The sequence below is a fragment of the Oryctolagus cuniculus genome, chromosome 3, assembly GCF_051225735.1.
Source record: "Oryctolagus cuniculus isolate XC-2025 breed Fujian yellow rabbit chromosome 3, ASM5122573v1, whole genome shotgun sequence".
Taxonomy (NCBI): domain Eukaryota; kingdom Metazoa; phylum Chordata; class Mammalia; order Lagomorpha; family Leporidae; genus Oryctolagus; species Oryctolagus cuniculus.
Genome location: NC_142869.1, coordinates 66,371,887 through 66,391,490, shown reverse-complemented (window position 1 = coordinate 66,391,490; position 19,604 = coordinate 66,371,887). Strand labels below are relative to the sequence as shown.

Genomic DNA, 19,604 nt, shown 5'->3' with positions numbered 1-19,604 from the left:
CCGGGGGCACCGTCCCTCATCTACCAGTTCTGGAAATCTACTTTTTTTTTTTTTTTGACAGGCAGAGTTAGACAGTGAGAGAGAGAGAGACAGAGACAGAGGGAAAGGTCTTCCTTTTTTTCCATTGGTTCACCCCCCAAATGGCCTCTACTGCCGGCACGCTGCGCCGATCCGAAGCCAGGAGCCAGGTGCTTCTCCTGGTCTCCCATGGGGTGCAGGGCCCAAGCACTTGGGCCATCCTCCACTGCCTTCCCGGGCCACAGCAGAGAGCTGGACTGGAAGAGGAGCAACCAGGACAGAATCCGGTGCCCCAACTGGGACTAGAACCGGGGGTGCCAGTGCTGCAGGCGGATGATTAGCCAAATGAGTCATGGCACCAGCCGGAAATCTACTTTAAACCATAGGATTGGGGGGCAGCTTGTGTCCTGATGGCCATTCTGGAATTTACCTCTCTCCTCTTCTGCTGCTTCCTCTCTCTCCAAATCAAATGCTTTATCTTTTGGGGGCTGGTAGATAAGACCTTCCTAAGAGGCATAACACTGGCTCTTAGGCACAGGATATGCTCTTTGCTTAAATTACTACAGCAACAACAACACAGTAGGGAACCCCGGTTATCCTGAGCGAGACTCTCCCCACTGCCATTCGGAAATGCAGACTTCCGTTAGCCATCCAGTTGCATTTACTGCCACAGGCTCACTCTCCAGGAAGGCACAGCAGGATTGAGGGGAGATGCAATGTGAAAACACTTCAGGGCTATAATCTTACGTCAAAGCAAATCATTATCACTAATAATAAATACAGAAAATTGCATGTTTGATAAATGAGAGTTATCCGAACAGACAACTCTTCCTCTTTTCCACCTTCCTCTGCTCTGGTGGTCCCGGGCAGAGCCAGGCTCGACCCAGCTTCTGCTCATCCTTGCTGGTTCAGTTCAATAAGCCGACCTGCAAACACGGCGAGGGTGCCGATGAGACAGACCAGCATGAAGATCCCCAGGAGAATGTGGTCCATCACCATGGCGACATACTTCCACTCCTCGGATGCCTGGGGGAGAGGAGAGTATTAGGGTGGTCTCACATCCTTCATGCTATGCCATCTATGGGCCTTTCAATGGGGGGATCTCAAAGCTCCGCACATCTCACACCAGGCATTACGATCTTTGTGTCAGAGTAGATTATTCACAACATGACGACTTGCTGAGGGGGCCCTGAGGGGGTCCCCAAGGCACATTTTTGCTCAGCAGCTGCATCTTGAATGCCAGCCTATCTGTCAAGTCAACCCATCTGTCTGCGCTCATGACCTTGACCATGTAAACACAGAGGGGCTTCCAAGCCGGGACGCTTACGTTACTGGACTCCTGGTCTGACTTCATGGTCTCTGCGATGTACTTGATGCCCTCGATGGCACTCTTCACCTCAGGGTGTTTGATCAGGGGAGAGTGGAAGCCCAGCGGTGGAGGCCCTGGCTTCCCAGAAATGTCAGAGATATCAATGTCTTCTGTGAAAATCTTCTTTTCTTGCTTCTCTCTGGATGGTCTTTTCATTGTGGAGAAAAACATGATGTTTGGAACAGTGTCAATGAAAACCTAACAACAAGAGAGATGTATAAGTGTGCATGTCAACAGGTGACCTTCAAACTTTGTCTCTGAGCAATGTGAACTTGAACAAATCAGCACCTCTTGGCCTCAGTTGTCTCAGCCTTAATACAAGGAACACATATATAAAGATAGCTTTGTATATGAGGGTTCAAGAAGTTCATGGAAGACGCTGGTGCTGTGGCATAGCAGGTAAAGCCGCCGCCTGCAGTGCTGGCATCCCATATCGATGCTGGTTCAAGTCCCAGCTGCTCCACTTCCAATCCAGCTCCCTGCTAATGTGCCTTGGAAACAGCAGAAGATGGTCCAAGTCCTTGGGCCCTACACCCATGTGGGAGACTGGAAGAAGAGCCTGGCTCTTGGTTTCAGAGAAGCCCAGCTCCAGCCATTCAATGTCGCCATTTTGGGAGTAAACCAGCAAATGGAAAATCTTTCTTTCTTTCTTTCTTTCTTTCTTTCTTCCTTTCTTTCTTTCTTTCTTTCTTTCTTTCTTTCTTTCTTTCTTTCTTTCTTTCTCCCTCTCTCTCTCTCTCCCTCCCACCCTCCCTCCCTCTCCTGCTGCTGCTGCTGCCTCTCTGTAACTTTACTTTTTTTTTTTTTTTTTTTTTTGACAGGCAGAGTGGACAGTGAGAGAGAGAGACAGAGAGAAAGGTCTTCCTTTGCCGTTGGTTCACCCTCCAATGGCCGCCGCGGTCGGCGCCCTGCGGCCGGCGCACCGCGCTGATCCGATGGCAGGAGCCAGCAGCCAGGTGCTTTTCCTGGTCTCCCATGGGGTGCAGGGCCCAAGCACCTGGGCCATCCTCCACTGCACTCCCTGGCCACAGCAGAGGGCTGGCCTGGAAGAGGGGCAACCAGGACAGAATCTGGCGCCCCGACCGGGACTAGAACCCGGTGTGCCGGCGCCGCTAGGCGGAGGATTAGCCTAGTGAGCCGCGGCACCGGCCCTGTAACTTTACTTTTCAAATAAATAAATAAATCTTTTTTTAACAAAAGCTTATGGATAATGGAATTAAGATGTTCATTTTGGTGCAAAAAATATTGAAATCCTTGCATATTTTTTACTTAGAATCTTGTACTTTTTGAAGATTCTTCATATGCATGGATTTCAATGATTTTTTTTTAAAAGATTTATTTATCTTTACTCAAAAGGCAGAGTTACAGAAAGACAGTGGCAGACAGAGAGAGAGAGAGAGAGGTCTTTCATACGCTGGTTCACTCTTCAGTTGGCCGCAATGGCCAAAGCTGTGTCGATCTGAAGCCAGGAGCCAGGGGCTTCTTCTGGATCTCCCATGTGGGTGCAGGGGCCCAAAGACTTGGGCCATCTTCTACTGCTTTCCCAGGCCACAGCAGAGACCTGGATAGGAAGTGGTGCAGCCAGGACTCGAACCAGCACCCATGTGGGATACCGGCACTATAGGTGGTGGCTTTACCCACTATGCCATAGCGCTGCAAGAATTTTTTTGCACTGAAACTTATCTTTTAATTCTACTTGCCATGAATTTTTGAAGTACCTTTGTATATCCTCTAACACAGTGATGATTCTGTAATGTGAGCAGCCAGCCACTGGAGGGAGCCTGTGTGCAGAACGTCAAAGGCACTAAACCTTTCCGGCTCCTGGTAAGCAGCGTCCCAGGATTGTCTCCACAGGGTTAAAGATACACAGATACACAGGCGCCTGGTCCCACAAAAATCTAGGCGGGGCAGGCATTTGGTGCAGCGGTTAAGACGCCACGTGGGATACCTGCAGCCCACATCGGAGTGCCTGCATTCAAGTCCTGGCTCTGTTCTGATTCCAGCTTCCTGCCCATATACACCCTGACAGGCATCAGGTGATGGCTCTAGTGCCTGGATCCCTCTCTCCACCTAGGAGACCCAGGTGGAGTTCCAGGCTCCTGGATTTGGCCTGGCCCAGCCCTGGCTGTTGTGAGCATTTGGGTGAGTGAACCAGTGAATGGAAGATCTCTCCATCTTTTTGTCTTTCTCTGCCTTTTAAATAAGCAGATGATTGAAAAAGAAAAACAGCTAGACTGATTTCTTCTGTTTCTTGTTCCTAAGGAAAATGCAGCTTAGGTAGCCAGGCGTCAGCTAACAGTGTTTCTGAAAACAGTGACTGCGAATCTGCAGAGAGAAACCACTGGGAGAAGTGTCTCCGTCCATGCCTGGTGAGTCTTCTGCATTCTTTTTTTTTTGACAGGCAGAGTGGACAGTGAGAGAGACAGAGAGAAAGGTCTTCCTTTACCGTTGGTTCACCCTCCAATGGCTGCCGCGGCTGGCGTGCTGTGGCCAGCGCACCGCGCTGATCCGATGGCAGGAGCCAGGTGCTTCTCCTGGTCTCCCATGGGGTGCAGGGCACAAGGACCTGGGCCATCCTCCACTGCACTCCCGGGCCACAGCAGAGAGCTGGCCTGGAAGAGGGGCAACCCGGACAGAATCCGGTTCCCTGACTGGGACTAGAACCCAGAGTGCTGGCGCCGCAGGCAGAGGATTAGCCTATTGAGCCACAGCTCCGGCCTCTTCTGCATTCTGTACCAGAGACCAAGTTCCTCATGAAAATTTGATTTTTGGCCCTGTCTCATCAAGACCCACCCCCGCCCAACAAAAATAAGGCAGTCTGTTCAAACACTGGAAGACACACAGACAGAAATCTCAAGAACTTCACAGCATTTGGATGAGAAGACAGTGAGCTATTCATCTCCCTGAAAGAGATTCTTGGAGCCTGAATTTGGAGTGGGCTCTTCTGTTTTTCATCTCCCTCTGGGAAAGCTACGTGAGTTATTTATCCCTAGAAAGAGGTCAAAGAGAGCGCCTTCCAAAACTCCCCTGCAGCGCAGAAAGGACTTCCCGGGCCTAACCGCGCAGTGTCGGCCGGGGGAGCCTGGCCCGTGAGGTCTGCGGGGGTCTTGGCCACTCACCTTCCGCACCCACTCGGGCATGACGTGGGTGCTGGGTGAGCGGTGGTGCGTGTTGATGACGATGACGGTGATGATGATGGACGCGATCACGAAGACCATGGTGAACAACATGTACTTCCCGATCAAGGGCACGGCGCTGGAGGTGGAAGGGATGAGCTCCACGATGACCAGAAGGAACACAGTCAAGGACAGGAGGACAGAGATGCTCAAGGTCATCTTCTCCCCTGGAGAGACAGAGGGAGGAAGCACAGTGGCCCACCTGCTCGGGCACAACTGTGCCGTCCGGCCCTCCCCCAACTTGTATGTTTGTCCCAGGTCCTCTGATCTAGTGAGAATGTAGTCACATGGGCTGATGTTGTGGCATGGAGGGCTAAGCCGCCACCTGCAATGCCAGCATCCCGTATGGGCGCCAGTTGGAGTCCTGGCTACTCCAGTTCTCATCCAGTCCCTGATTACGTGCAGAAGATGTGCACCACCCACATGGGAGACCAGGATGGAGTTCCAGGATCCTGGCTTTGGCCTGGCTCAGCCCCAGCCATTGTGGCCCTTTGAGGAGTAAACCAGGAGACTGAAGCTCTCTCGCTCTAGTTCTAACTCTACCTTTCTACTAAATAAAATGAATCTCTTAATAAAATAAAATGCAATGTGGCCCTATGGGGAGAGGTCTAGTCCTGTGACTAGTGTCCCTATAAGAGGAGGTTAGCATGGATTAGGAGATGCACCAGTGGAAGACCACTTGAGGATGGGGGAGAAGGCAGCTGTCAGCAAGCCAAGGAGAGAGGCCCCAGAGAAACTACCCCAGCCCCAACACTGTGAGAACATGCATTTCTGTTGTTCAACCACCCAATTTGTGGTTTGCAGTTATGGCAGCCCAAGCAAACTGATGGACACCAAGACCCACGGGGAGAGGAATGTGACAGGCACGTCGAGGAAGCGTTGTTCTGGGGAGGGTTTGCAGAATTTCCTATGTGCCCTTGGTACTTGATCATGGCGGGTGGCAGTGATTCCATAGAGGCTGCCAAGCAGGGAGTAGCCAGGTCACTCTTTCATGGTGGAACCCAAGGAACTGAAAGGGCTCTAGGTGGGTGGGCTAGACCCTGGCTGGTAGTTCTCTCTGCAGAAGAACGTATTCAACCTCATCAGATGAAAGTATGGGCCAGCCTACTGGTCACCCACGTCGGTTTCTGTCATTGCGGGAGGAAGCTGCAGCCCGAAATGAAAGAAAGCACGAAATTTGCAAGTCCCAGGAGCTGGCATCCTGAGGGAGCTTCTTAGGCCAACGACTCACACCCCTCGCGTCCTCACCTTCACCTGAGAGGAAGCTCACCTTCACACTTCTGGCTGCCTTTTTATTTTACTTCCCTCCCTCCCCCCTCCCTCCTTTCTTTCTCTCTCTCTTCCTTTCTTTCTCTCTCTCTTCCTTTCTTTCTTTCTCTCTCTCTTTCTTTCTCTTTCTTTCTTTCCTTCTTTCCTTCCTTCTTTCCTTCCTTCCTTCCTTCCTTCCTTCCTTCCTTCCTTCCTTCCTTCCTTTCTCTCTCTCTCTCTCTCTCTCTCTCTCTCTCTCTCTTTCTTTCTTTCTTTCTTTCTTTCTTTCTTTCTTTCTTTCTTTCTTTCTTTCTTTCTTTCTTTCTCTTTCTTTCATTTTGAGAGAGCTGGGATTCCCCCAGCCCTATCTCTTTTCCTCAGGCCCTGGAGTCCCAGGCGTCCCCGGCAAGTGTGGCGGCAGGTGCCGGGTGTGTGGGGAGCCACTGCCACCTTGGCTGGCGCAGGGAGCCTTTGGAAGGAGCTGGTCCTGCTGGCAGAGTTCCTGGCAACTCCTCGTGTGGCTCTGCCTCCTAGCAAGGCGCTTTTTCCACACCGAGCGCTTCCAGATGCCAGAATACAAGTCCAGCTGGCCCTCATGTCTGCCCCCAACCCCGACCTCAAATTCAACCTTGGATCAAGAGTTTATCTGTATTGTGCATCTATAGACTTTTTTCTTGCCATTTCCTTAACAATCCAATATACCAGCTATTTACATTGTGTTAGGCTTTCTAAGTAACCCAGATATGATTTAAACTAGATCAGAGGAAATTTGTTGATGACGTACAACTGCCATTTACATAAGGGACCAGAGCATTCAAGGGTTTTGGCGTCCCCGGGGGATGCTGGAACCAATCCCTGTGGGACAGTAGTATACATAGGACTCGGAGTAGTTGCAAGCAAGATATTGTCCACCATACCTGGTGGGTAGGAAAGCCTTCAAAGGGGACAGAATTACAAATACAAAACATTTATCAAACAAAGAACAGTTCCTGGTTCATCAGAGCTAACATTTATCAAGCACAATCTAATCATTGTCCTCCTGGCTTTTCAAATAAAAGCCATTTAATATTTGTAGATGCTGGTTAGTTTCCAAATTGACCAGCAATATTTCTGCTATTCATTTTAAGAAGTTTCTCTGGGGGCTGGCATTGTGGTACAGCAGGTTAAGGCACGGGTTGTGACATTGGCAGCCATATCGGAACACGAGTCTGAGTCCTGGGAAACCTGCTTTCTCTCCAGCGCCCTGCTAATGCATCCTGGGAAGTCAGGGGAGGAGGGCCCACATAGTTGAGCCCTTGCCACCCATGTGGGAGACCCGGATGAAAGCCCCTGGCTCCTGGCTCCAGCCTGGATCAGACCTGGCTGTTGAGGCCATTTGGGGAGTGGACCAACAGATGGAAGATCTCTCTCTCTCTCTCATTCTGCCCTTCAAATTAATAAATAGTTCTTAAAAAAAAAAAAAAAAAACTTCTGGCTGGCGCCGCTGCTCAATAGGCTAATCCTCCGCCTTGCGGCACCGGCACACCGGGTTCTAGTCCCGGTCGGGGCGCCGGATTCTGTCCCAGTTGCCCCTCTTCCAGGCCAGCTCTCTGCTATGGCCCGGGAGTGCAGTGGAGGATGGCCCAAGTGCTTGGGCCCTGCACCCCATGGGAGACCAGGATAAGTACCTGGCTCCTGCCATCGGATCAGCGCGGTGCACCGGCTGCAGCACGCCAGCCGTGGCGGCCATTGGAGGGTGAACCAACAGCAAGGGAAGACCTTTCTCTCTGTCTCTCTCTCTCTCACTGTCCACTTTGCCTGTCAAAAAAAACAACTTCCCTGATTAAAAGGTTGAAAAACTATTTGTGTGATCAATGTTTAAAAATGGCTACATAATCAGAGCACACAATCTATGGGGAAAGGCACATTTTTTTTATTTTTAAAATTTATTTGAGGGCCAGCACCGCAGCTCACTAGGCTAATCCTCCGCCTTGCAGCGCCGGCACACCGGGTTCTAGTCCCGGTCAGGGCGCTGGATTCTGTCCCGGTTGCCCCTCTTCCAGGCCAGCTCTCTGCTGTGGCCAGGGAGTACAGTGGAGGATGGCCCAAGTCCTTGGGCCCTGCACCCCATGGGAGACCAGGATAAGTACCTGGCTCCTGCCATTGGATCAGCGCAGTGCGCCGGCCTCAGCGCGCCGGCCGCGGCGGCCATTGGAGGGTGAACCAACAGCAAAGGAAGACCTTTCTCTCTGTCTCTCTCTCTCACTGTCCACTCTGCCTGTCAAAAAAAAAATTATTTGAAAGGCAGAGTTAGATACACACACACACACACACACACACACACAGAGTGGGGTGGAGGGAGGGAGGGAGGGAGAAAGAGAATATATCTTCCATCCTCTGGTTCACTCCCCAAATGAATACAATGGCCAAGGCTGTGCCAGCCTGAAGCCAGGAGCCAGGAGTTTCATCCAGGTCTCTCGCCTGGGTTCAGGGGCCCAAGCACTTGGGCCACCCTTTGCTGCTTTTCCAGGCACATTAGCAGGGAACTGGATTGGAAGTGGAGCAGCTGGGACTCGAACTTGCATCCATATGGGATGCCAGCTGCTAAGACTCAATGAAGACACAGCATTATGCCCTACTCTATACTGCTGCATAATAGCTGCTCAGCAATTGTTTGCTGAATGAGTAAACAACCTTTTTTCCTTGCTTTTTGGGAATTAAACTTTTGAGGTAAGAACAAATCCTAGTAGATCGAGTGGGACCTGTCGCAGGTCTGAGGGCTGTGTGCTCTCTTTCCCCCTGTGTGTCTGATGCAAGTTGTTTGTGAGTGGTGGCTTGCAGGCAGGTGGCTGAGCGTCCCTCGTCCCTTTGCAGTAGACTGTTGGGGTCTAATGGAATCACGTCACAGGTGTGAGAACTCAGCAGCAGGTAAGCGGTGTAGGCTGAAATGCTAGGGAGGATTGCCGCTTTGGGCAGGGCGGTTCTGTGTGTGATGAAGTGACTGCCTGGCAGACAGCCCTCCAGGTGTTCTTTTCAAGTGGTAAGTGGAGGCACAGAGGAACCCCTGGGCTGATCAGAATAGGGGACTTTAAAACCTCCATGGAAAACGGAATTAAAGGACAAGTTGATTTGGGGACAGAGCAATTTTGAAATGCATGCAAACAAGGGGTCTACAGAGTTCATGAAAGATACGTTATAAAGACCTATGCATGGGGTCCAATTGTTCTTTGTACCAAAAATAATCTCTCAATTCCATTTGTCCATGAGCCTTTCGAAGTTCCCGCATATGGAAAGCAACTTCAGGGTGGGCGTGGCCTGTGGAGCACCTGTGCTCACGTGCTTACTCAGCACGTTTCTGGGCACGTGGTTGTAGTCAGCAGGGAGCGTTGGTGGTTAATCTGCTTTAGCTGGACTGAGCTGTGGATGTGCATCGCCAGGGTCACGTTCAACTCTGCCTGTCCTGGAGCCCCACCCACAGTGACTTTCACCACTGCGCATGGCCACTCTGTAATGTGCCCCCCACCACCACCACACACACTGATGATGGTTGGGGTCTCCCTGCATTTGTCAGCTCATGATTATTTCTGACCTTGTGCCAAGCAGCCACCATGGCAACTGCACCCACCTGAGTCGGTGGGCAGGTAGAACACCAGGCTGGTTAAGAAGGAGAAGAGCAGGCAGGGGATGATGACGTTGACAATGAAGTAGAGGGGCAGGCGCTGCATGACAAAGTGGTAGGTGATGTCCAGGTAGGGGGTGTTGGGGCAGCAGGAGTAGAACACCCAGTGCTTCCAGCCCCGTGACTCCTTGATCACCCACTCCCCGCTCTCCATGAAGTTGCTCAGGTCCGGCTGGTCACTTTCCTGAGAAAGGAAACAGATTAGGGAACCTGAATGAGGCCACCCTGAGGAGGTGCGGGCTTGTGCAGTCAGCAGTGACAAGGGAACAGACCCCAGCTCTGTGGGCCACAGCTGCATCCGGGTCACAGATTCCTTTCTGATAACTTAAATATTGGGATTCTACACATTTAACAAATCTGAGAGTTTGCAGACATTCAGGTGCCCTGGCCCCACCCAGGATGGGTTAAATCAGAATTCTCAGGAATGAGTCTGGCAGAGGAAGTGCAGTTAGCCCTCACGCGCAATGCCTCAGGGACCTTCCCAACCAGCTAAGAAGCATCATGCTAGATAGTGACTAAGTTCTGAGTGGTATTGGGGGCCTGGGATCATCCGGGGCAGTGTTGCAAACTGGTCACACTGATCTTCACCAAGCCTCATCGTGGGAGGCCACCACCTACCGGGTTGATGGCCACCACCGAGCCGTCATAGGTCCAGGTGCCCAGCTTCATGCTGCAGTTCTGTTCATCAAAGGGAAAGTGCGTGACAATGATCTCACAGTAGCTCTTAAAGATGGCTGGAGGTGTCCAGGTGATGTGGCCTGTATAGTCCAGGAGCACTTTGGTGAACTTGACAATGGCGAAGTCACCATCAGCACTACAGTGGGGCAAGAGAGGGAAATGTGTCCAAGCGACAGATGAGCCTTGGGGACAGTCACAGGATACAGCTGTTAGGTATTCCAGTGCTATTTATAGAAGCTTTAGGCAGTCTTTTGTGTCTATGGCAACACTTGTCTGATACTAAGAATCATTGGGGTGCTTGTTAAAAATATAAGTTCCTGAGCCTCAGCTAAGGGTGAGCCCTGGGTCACAATATCAGGGGAAGAACACAGGCGACTACAGTTTTAAAGAAATAACGCATAACTTGGGTCTGACGTGTCCTGCTATTTTTCCCCCCTAGTCTGCTGTGGTATTTGAAATATTAATCTCCATCTGTCCACATGTCCTACTCCTGTCCCTCTCCTTCAATTACTTTGAGAGTTAACTGGGGAAAATCAGGAAATTAAAAAAAAAAAAAACACTTCTGATGGCTCAAGCAGGCTAGGGAAGAGGGTGGGCGTTTGGCAAAGTGGTGAAGACATCGCTTGGGACCCCAGTGCCCCCAGTTGGAGTGACTGGGTTCAAGTCCTGGTTCTGTTCCTGGTTCCAGCCTCCTGCTTACGCACACCCTGGGAGGCAGCAGGTGATGGCTCAAGTAGTTGGGCCTCTGCCAACCCTGTGGGAGATTAGAATAGGGCTCCTGGCTCCCGGCTCCTGGCTTTGGCCTGGCCCAGCCCCAACACTTGCAGGCATTTGAGGAGTGAACCAGTAGGTGGAAAATCTCCCTGTCTCTCTGTCTTGCAAACTGTTTAGAACTCAGTGGAATGGGGTTGCAGACTCAGATGCCTCCAGGCCAGCAGGTGGGGAGGGAGTGCAGGTGAAAGGTGAACAGAGCCCCTCTCTCCTCTCAGGAAGAAGCCCCATGAGGAGCTGCCCAGGGCATGCACAGCAACAGGGAAGGCCCAGTGTGCTGTCAGATACTACAATTCTTCCTCAGAAACTAGACATCTGGATTTTTTTTGGTAATAAAACATTTTCAGATTTTTGATTATTGGATTTTTCTAGATTTCCATGTGATATTTCCTGATTCCTCAAGGTTGGCAATAATTGTGCATTAAAAAGAAAACCATGGCCTGTGCTAAGAAAATCACAAGCACCTGTTCCTGGGGGCTTATTCAGGGGCAGTTTGCTCTTCCCTAAGCAGCCTGGGTCAGGGGCGGGCAGGGGGCAGTGCAGGGGCCTGCGGGGACGGAATGCGTATTGATCTGTCCTGTCATCAATCACGAGGTTTTCCTCCCACTGGTATGCCCTTGGGATTGAAGGGGGGGGGGCGGGTCTTGATTCAGAAACCTTTTGACACGAGCCCCCCAGAAAGAGCCCAAAGAGCCCAAGAGAGCAGAGGCCCTGGGGTCATCCGAGTCTCTCCCTGTAAGCGGGTCTAACAGAGAGCTCCATCAGGCTGACCCTCAGGGCACCTGCCCTAAAGGACCACAGGACGCTAACCACTTCCCTCAGATTCCTGCTGAAAGGGAAACTCAGCACCAGATCCTCTGATCTCACAGCGCATTTTCCCAAAAGGTGAATGGATCATCTGACTCAAGCTCCAAGTCCAAATGCAATTGGACCAAAGATGGTAGAAAGTCAGAGCAAGGGAGGGCTCTCCCACCAGGCTCTTGGCTTCCTTCCCCAGCGCTGCCTGCCCGCCTGCGCAGTCTGTGAGGGCACGCCGGCCGGCACGCATGCGTGTTGTACAGTGTCAGACCATAAATCCCCGGCCGCGGCCGCGCTCCTGCCTGGGAAGGAGGAAGGTTGGCATGAATGTTCCCTGACAAATGAAGGGTGTATGATAATGAACGTGTTGTTAAACCAGAGTCTTTAATCGCGTCATGATTTCACAACATGCAGTCTGTCATGGCGACACAGACGTCCGGGCGATCGGGAGGTGACACGAGGGACAGTCCTGCAAGGCTCGGCCCTTTTGGTGGAGAGGACGTCTCTGACCCCCAGGGACCCAGAAGCTGGGGTGCTGCAGATGGTTGCCACGCACCCTCCAGGAGCTCTCCGGGGATGAACTGACCCCACCCACAGCCCTGATTCAGTCTGGCTCCAGGAATTGTTTCTGTTTGTAACATGAGGCGCCCTAGGGCTTCTTCAGCCCGTGAGCGTGCCTCTGCCTTTGGGAGGGTCACTTCGTGTTAGCAGGACCGAGACGCAGCCCCTGTGTGCAGCCCTCCCGCGAGGGCGTCCGGCACCGTCTGTCCTGGAGCCCCGCTCCCTGGCCTGTCCCTGTCCCCTTTCGCTTACTTGTTGTAGAGAACCAGGTCCGGGCGCCAGATCTTTTCGGAGGGAACGTGGATTTTTTTCACGCCGCCGTAGTCCTCTGGATTCCATTTGAGGTTGTAATCCACCCATTGCTAGAAGTGATGACAGTTAGCCCATTACACAGCCAAAAGACAAAAAGCTGGGGTTATCCAGCACCCTGCTGGGCCTGGACGTTCAGATATTGACAGCAATTGTGCCTTGTAGGGAAAGTGTGATTCAGAATTCAGCTTTGACTTTAGACAAATAATAACAGCAAACATGGGCACCGACTGCATGCAGACACTGTGGTAAGGGCTTTCCCGATGGTAACTCATTTGGTCACAATGAGCTTGTAAGCATGATTCCTGTACCCATTTTACATGTGCGGAAACACAGTTACCCCAAGTCATGTGGCTGGGAGGTGACGGTCTGCCAAGCTACATTGTCCATGCCAGGAAAGGAGAAGGACCCACCATTGAAAAAATAGCCTATGGGGGCCGGCGCTGTGGTGCAGCAGGTTAATGCCCTGGCCTGAAGCACCAGCATCCCATATGGGTGCTGGTTGGAGACCTGGCTGCTCCTCTTTTGATCCAGCTCTCTGCTATGGCCTGGGAAAGCAGTACAGGATGGCCCAAGTCCTTGGGCCCCTGCACCCACATGGGGGACCCAGAAGAAGCTTCTGGCTCCTGGCTTCGGATCGGTGCAGCTCTGGCCGTTGCAGCCATCTGGGTAGTGAACCAGCAGATGGAAGACCTCTCTCTCTGTCTCTACCTCTCTCTCTAACTGTGTCTTTCAAATAAATAAAATAAATCTTTAAAAAAAGAAAAAGAAAAATAGTCTTATGGACTTTCCTGTATTACAAAACTAATACTTATGTAGGTCCAGGTCGGCAAGTGTGAATGCAATTGGTCGCGCCCCCTGAGAATCCCTACGCTGCAGTCAGAGCGCGACCTGATTTGGAGACCGGAGTTTTGCAGAGAAGATGAAGTTCAAATAAGGCCGTTATGCTAGGTCCTAATCCAAGATGACTGGTGTCTTCATTAGAAGGGGAAATTCAGACACAAATATATGTAAGACATGTATGAAAGGTACAGAGAGAGAGAGAGAGAGAAAGCACAAGGCAGAGAGAGAGCTCACACACACAAGAAGAAAGCCACGTGAGCAGAAAAATGGCACTCTGCAAGCCAACAGCGGAGCCTGGGACAGATGCCTCCCTCCCAGCCCTCGGGAGGAAGCAGCCTGCCCATGCCCTGACTTTGGGCTTCCAGCTCCTGGACTATGGAAAGAGAAATTGCTGTGTTTAATCTACCCAGTTTGCAGTCCCTTGATACGGCAGCCTTAGCCGACTAGCACACACACACACACACACGCACACAGGCCCCACATTCCTTCTGGCGCAAAATGCCTGCTTTCAGCATTTTGGAAGATGTCTCTGTTACCTGAATTGACTTCCTCTGGGCCCAGGTGGAGTTTCAAGGCGAGGATGAACAGGGCAATGATGGGGCTGACTTACCTGTTTGAGACGAACATTGGTTGTCACGATCTGATTCACTTCGTCCTGAAAGGAGAGCGGGGCCCCCTGTTTAGGGGCTCGGGAGGTGCCCGGGGAGAGGGAGGAGGGTGCCACGGGGAGCCCCGGTGCGTCTCACCACATTGATGAGCTGGATGAGCTGCAGGCCCACGGTGACCTCCACGACCTGGCGGTGGTCTGCCACGGGCCGCACCACGTTGCTGTAGTCTTCAAATAGCTTTGCCACCAGGCGGGTCTCGTGTTCGGAGCCCAGGACGAGGCCAGCTGAGAGAGTGAATGACACATGCCCGTGAGACTCTGACCCCACTCTCTGTGTGCACCAGCATGAGAAATCGAGAGGCGGTTAGTGAGCTGCTGCCAGGGCGGAAGGGGGCTGCCTTCGTCCCTTCCCCAGCACCCTGGCTGCTGTGGTTTCCACCGGGGGGCAGCAGGCAGGGTAGATTATCTCCACACTTGCACCTGGATGGGGGGCATTGCCTAACACAGCCCCTGGCCGAGCCAGGTTTACCAGGAACACACACACACACACACACACACACAACCAGAGAGACCACAGAGATTCCTGTCTCAGGTCTGGTCATGGTGTAATGAAATCTTGGACCAGCTGGCTTCAGATCCCAGGATGCCACAAATACTCACAAACTGGTGCTGGTTTGCCCCAGCAGGATGGCCATTGTTAAGAGAATGCCAAAGAACCCATGCTGGTGAGCGGGACAAATTGCAGCCTCACGCGTGGCTGGAGGGAATGCAAAGTGGCAGCTCCCCGACAAGTTGAACACAGTCACTGCGGGACCTGCCAGTCCACCCCTGGGTACACACCCTAGAGAAGAGCAGCACCATTCGCAGTGGCAGAGAAGTGGAAGGCGCTCAAACACCCATCAGCAGATAAAGGGATGCACACATCTGCCACAGCTGAACGATGGAATACTACTCAGCCTTGAAAAGGGAATGAAGTACTCTGATACATGAAATGTAGGAACCATGAAAGTGTTACGCTAAGTGAGAGAAGCCAGACACAAAGGGGGCACTTGTTGTAGGATTTCATTCATTTGAACCAGGCAGGACAGATCATCCATGGAGACAGAACACAGATTGGGGGTTTCCAGGGGCTGAGGGGAGGGGAGAATGGGAATGACTGTGGCAGGGGTGTGAGGTTTCCTTTTAGGGTGATGAGAAACTTCTGGAACTAGACAGTGATGGTGACCATTTAACACTGAGACCATGCTTACTGCCTCTCCATTGTATGCTTCAAAGCCTTACGTAATGTATATTTTACTATATATTTTTTTTAAAAAATGACCACTTGTGGGTACATGTCCCAGCTAAGTTTTTAAAACTGAGTGAAAACCCTGTGCTTGGCTGGGTTTGGGGCTCTTATTTGGGTCTTTCATGCAGGTGCAGGACCCAAGCACTTGGGCCATCCTCCACTGCCCTCCCGAGCCACAACAGAGAGCTGGACTGGAAGAGAAGCAACCGGAACTAGAACCAGGTGCCCCAACCGGGACCGGGGTGCCGGTGTCACAGGCGGAGGATTAGCTTAGTGAGCCGCGGCGCCGGCCTCCAGGGACTCTACTTCATTTTCCATTGCAGAGAGAGCAGAATCACCAAAGGCCGCCTGTTCTGTCCAGTGTGCTCTGTGACCCTGACCAGCCTCAGGGGAGGCAAGCAGCAGAAATTCTCCGCACTCGTCCCAGGCCATGTGGCTGGATGGACACAGCGCGGCTGCAATGCTCTCGTTCTGCACGGTTTCCTGCACTGATGCTTCATGGGAGGAGCGCTGCGTGCACCGCTGTTTCCGGGAGGGGGAGGGGGATGTGTTCCACAGCCCGGCCAGAGGCTTGTGAAGGATCTGTGTGCCGCAAGCCTGTGGGCCGGCGGCTGCCTGTTCCGGTTTGGGAAAGGAAGCGGACACACGAGCCCATCCGTTTGTCCCGATCCCGGTAACAAGATCTCCCCTTACCGCAGGTCACCGCTGGGGCCAGCCCAGCTTCTCCCTGGGCGGAGAAGACCGAGGGAGCGGGATGGGTGGTTTCCTTTGTGCCCAGTGGTGTTAACTGGCTGCTGCTGAGTTGTCATTTTGCTTTGCTGTCTTTCTCTGTGGGTACTAAGTTTGGAAGTGCTTGTCAAGGAAATAGTTACTGAGGAAAATCAGTTAGTTTATGTGTTTTTTATTAAGCAATAAAAGGAATTCGCTAACTTCTGGGTTTGTTCTGTACTGGCGCTCTTGTGGCTTGCTAACTCGTCCCGTCTCACACTGGGTGAGGCGGGCACTGTGATGGTGGCCACCTTACAGAGGAGCAAGCGGGTGCACAAAGAGCTGAAGTGACTCTCCCAGGCTTCCTAAGCCAGACTCCAAGCTCTCAACCACCGTTTCTCATCCAGGACTTTGGATCATCGACATTATGCAACAAAGTGATGCATTGGTGTCTCTCCAAAAGTGTGCGCATTTTAATGATCTCGTCTTAGTGAGTCCCTACAATGATCCCTGGGGCTAAGTTTTCATCTCTTCTTTAGAAATGGGAAGACCGAGGTTTGGAGCTAGCGGGGTGTTCATGGCTCCCCTGCTCCTTAGAAGTGGGGTTATCTACGGAGGCAAGGTGCCTGCTCCCAGAAGGTAAATGTGTCATTGCCATTCAGGGGTTGGAAGATTTCAATGTAGCTTAAATATCTTCCTTGTTATCTTCATGGGCTCCCATGTCGGGAGCTCCTTACCCAGCCTCCCTCCTCCTTTCTAGTTTCCCAAGTTTTCTGAACCCAGAAGGCTCCAAGGGCAGCCAAGGTGCCGGCTATACTGAGCTCTCGCAGGGCCTGAAACCGAAGCTGCCGCCTGCACCCGACCACCCCTCAGGGGAGCGGGTTGTTCAAAGACGGTTTTCACAGTTGTCTTGGTGAGCCCCCAGCACAGGGCAGCCCCTCTGTCCTCCATTGCTGTGTGCATCCTGGGCCTGTCTGCTCCACAGTGGAGGCTGGGGCCTGGGGGCTGGGCCCTGGAGTGGCCAGAGTGCCTCGGCTACTGCTTTGGCACTGCGCTGGGCCGTTTATTTTTAAATGACTGTTTATTCCAGTTTGACAGGAAGAACATACTAGAAAGCAATGGATAGAACCAATGGTCAGCACTATATAGCAGAAGTCTGCAGGCCAGCCCTAGAGTGCACCGAGGAGAAGCGAAGCGGGCATGGCCAACATTCCAGCAACGTCCACCCCTCCTCTCCCGTCCTAGCCAATATCAGAGGCCTTGCTCCTTCTGGAAGGGATTTCTAAGGGATACTCAAGGAAGTCTCTGCTTCTTAGATTTGCCTCATTGGCATTCTTCTCTTTGTTCTTCCCTCCCCTAGGCAGGGTAGGGCTACAGGAAACCTACAGAATGTGAAGTCAGAATTCTACGGTTCCTTCCCAACTCCAATAGGAAGTGGAGAGTTGGAGTAGTTTCTGCCCAGATTCCCTGGGTCGCAGTAAATGAACTCAGGTAAGAAGGCAGGGTAAATAACTCAGCAGACAAAGCGATACCAACGTCTCCCTTTTTAGCAGCATTGTACTGGAGCCCATGGGAACGTGGCATTTTTGTTGAGCACTGGCTGTGTGCACACATGGTTTTAGGAGCCTTGAGGAACTCAGCCACAATTTCAAAGCCTATTTTTGTGCTGTGCTGGTTCTGTCTGTATGTGTGTGTAGGGATAAGCCCCCTGGTGGATTGGACAAAAGGGACTTTGAATTGTTCCCAGAGACCTTGGGTGATTCTCTTCTCAGCTGGATGCTGTGGCCGCTTCAGGCTGTGCTGTGTGACCGTGCGTGCAGCAGTCCGAGTCTCCAGCATTCATGACTGAGGCGACCTTGGGCAGGTCAGCTCACGATTTTTTAGCCACGGTTTTCTTATAATAAAAAAATGAAGAAGGTGGGACTGCCTGATGTAACTTTACATTTCTGTGAGTCACTCACAGGAATCAGAACCAGCAAATTCTAGATTCCATCTCAATGCACACGACAGCGTGCACCCGGGGCAGGGTCCCGTGAGCCCTATCACTCATGTTTCTACGGAAGCACAGCTTTCAGAATTCTGAAATACTGGTGGTGGTGGTAGTGGGGGGAGGGGGTTGGTTTGCTTTGTTGCATCGAGTCCAAATCCCCCCTGATATAATAATTTATCTGAGTTTAGGTGATCTCCAGTCTGCTATTGGAAAACACATGAATAATAAAGTCCTTTACCTCTTGCCCAGGCCTGTGTTTGTCAGGAATCTCAGGGAAGAGAGAGACCACAGGCTGTGGCCCCCCTCTTTGTCAGTAAACTCTTCTAAGAAGCAGCCAGCAAGCATGTCCTGTTTTCCTCACCGGAAGTTTGGGATTCAGGGTAGTGTTTCAGCTGCTGTGCTGTGACACATTCCAGAGCAGAATGCGGGTCAAGGGCTGGCAAGGTTCATGGTTTCAATTCCAACCCAAAGTTATATATAGTCATGCACTTATTAAAAAAAAAAAAAAAGGAAGAAGCCAGCAGGAATGCATTCCTTTAGACTTTTGTTTTTAACATCAGAAGTTTAAAAAAAATTACAAAACTATCTCCTCTCGATGGGGAGTTCCGTTCCCGCTGCAGCACACGCAGCTGTCACTCAACCCTCGGTTGTCAGAGTGCTCCGGGAGCAGTGAAAGAACCTAACCGCCTTGTCCACGATTTTCTGTCCCTGCTCGAGGGCCCAGCAGCCGCTCAGCTAGGAAGGCAGCTCCAGGTGCCCCTGTGCACGACAAGTGTCCCGGATACTGGAGGCACGGAGCCTCCAGGCAGCCGGGTTGGATACTGCGCCCCAGTGGCGGCACAGGCCAGGATGACAACCTTGGAGCTTCTCACCAGACCGCTCTTATTTTAACTGAGGAACACAGACTAAAAATCTGTATCCAAAAATCCAGTCCAGCCATCAGGAAGACACTGGCAGAGGCACCTGTGGCTGGTGAGGCGCTGCTATTCTGTGTTCCCATCAGAGGCAAGACTTTGGCCTCCATAGGGCTCCCCCCTCTCACCCCTCTGTTCCCCCAACCCTAGCACTCACCTGAGCAGAGGCCGAGCAGCAGGAGGAGAGGCCGGGGCTCCATGGGTGGCGGGCGCGGGCCTGGACTGCAGCGGCACGGTGACCAGTGCTGTTCACTGGCTCTCGCTGGCCAGACACTTGGCCGCTAGAGGCTTGGGGAAGTGAGCTATTGTCTTACAGCACCTGTCTGTGGGCACGACAGCTGGGCTGCCTCAGCGCTGCAGCCCAGGAAGTCGCTCGGCGGTGCACACTGCCACACGTGTGCCTCATTCTACGCGACAGCCGTGCCCTTGGCAAGCTGAGTGTGGTTATGTTGTGGGGCTACTTCAAAAGTTCATGGAAATGGAATTAAAAGATAAGTTTATTTTTGTGCAAAAAGATTCTGAACCCCATGCAGTTTTTTCATATGTATTTCTGTGAGCTTTTTTTTTTTTTTCACGATCCTGGCTATGTGTGGATTTCAACGATTAACTTTGGAAGTACCCTTGTCTAACTGCACCATGCATTAAGTCTTCAGAAAACACTCAGGGTA

The 19,604-nt window shown here is 51.9% G+C and overlaps 1 protein-coding gene across 1 annotated transcript; it reads right to left on the bottom strand.

Moving 5' to 3' along the window:
- Positions 1-661: 661 nt before the first annotated feature.
- On the bottom strand, positions 662-19,377 carry CHRNA1 (cholinergic receptor nicotinic alpha 1 subunit). Its single transcript, XM_070070673.1, has 9 exons — positions 19,094-19,377; positions 14,176-14,321; positions 14,040-14,084; positions 12,530-12,639; positions 10,088-10,283; positions 9,416-9,653; positions 4,507-4,730; positions 1,346-1,585; positions 662-1,044 (listed from the first exon to the last, which is right to left on the bottom strand). Exons 1-9 carry the CDS (start codon positions 19,134-19,136, stop codon positions 913-915), a joined length of 1,374 nt encoding a protein of 457 aa, XP_069926774.1. The 5' UTR covers positions 19,137-19,377; the 3' UTR covers positions 662-912.
- Positions 19,378-19,604: the final 227 nt, after the last annotated feature.

Excerpts from the sequence above, each read along its gene's own strand:
- CHRNA1 (XM_070070673.1), bottom strand. The coding sequence starts at position 19,136 with ATGGAGCCCCGGCCTCTCCTCCTGCTGCTCGGCCTCTGCTCAG. Across the intron at positions 12,640-14,039 it reads CCAATGTTCGTCTCAAACAG|CAATGGGTGGATTACAACCT; the intron begins GTAAGTCAGCCC and ends CATCACTTCTAG. Across the intron at positions 9,654-10,087 it reads CGGTGGTGGCCATCAACCCG|GAAAGTGACCAGCCGGACCT; the intron begins GTAGGTGGTGGC and ends TTCCTTTCTCAG.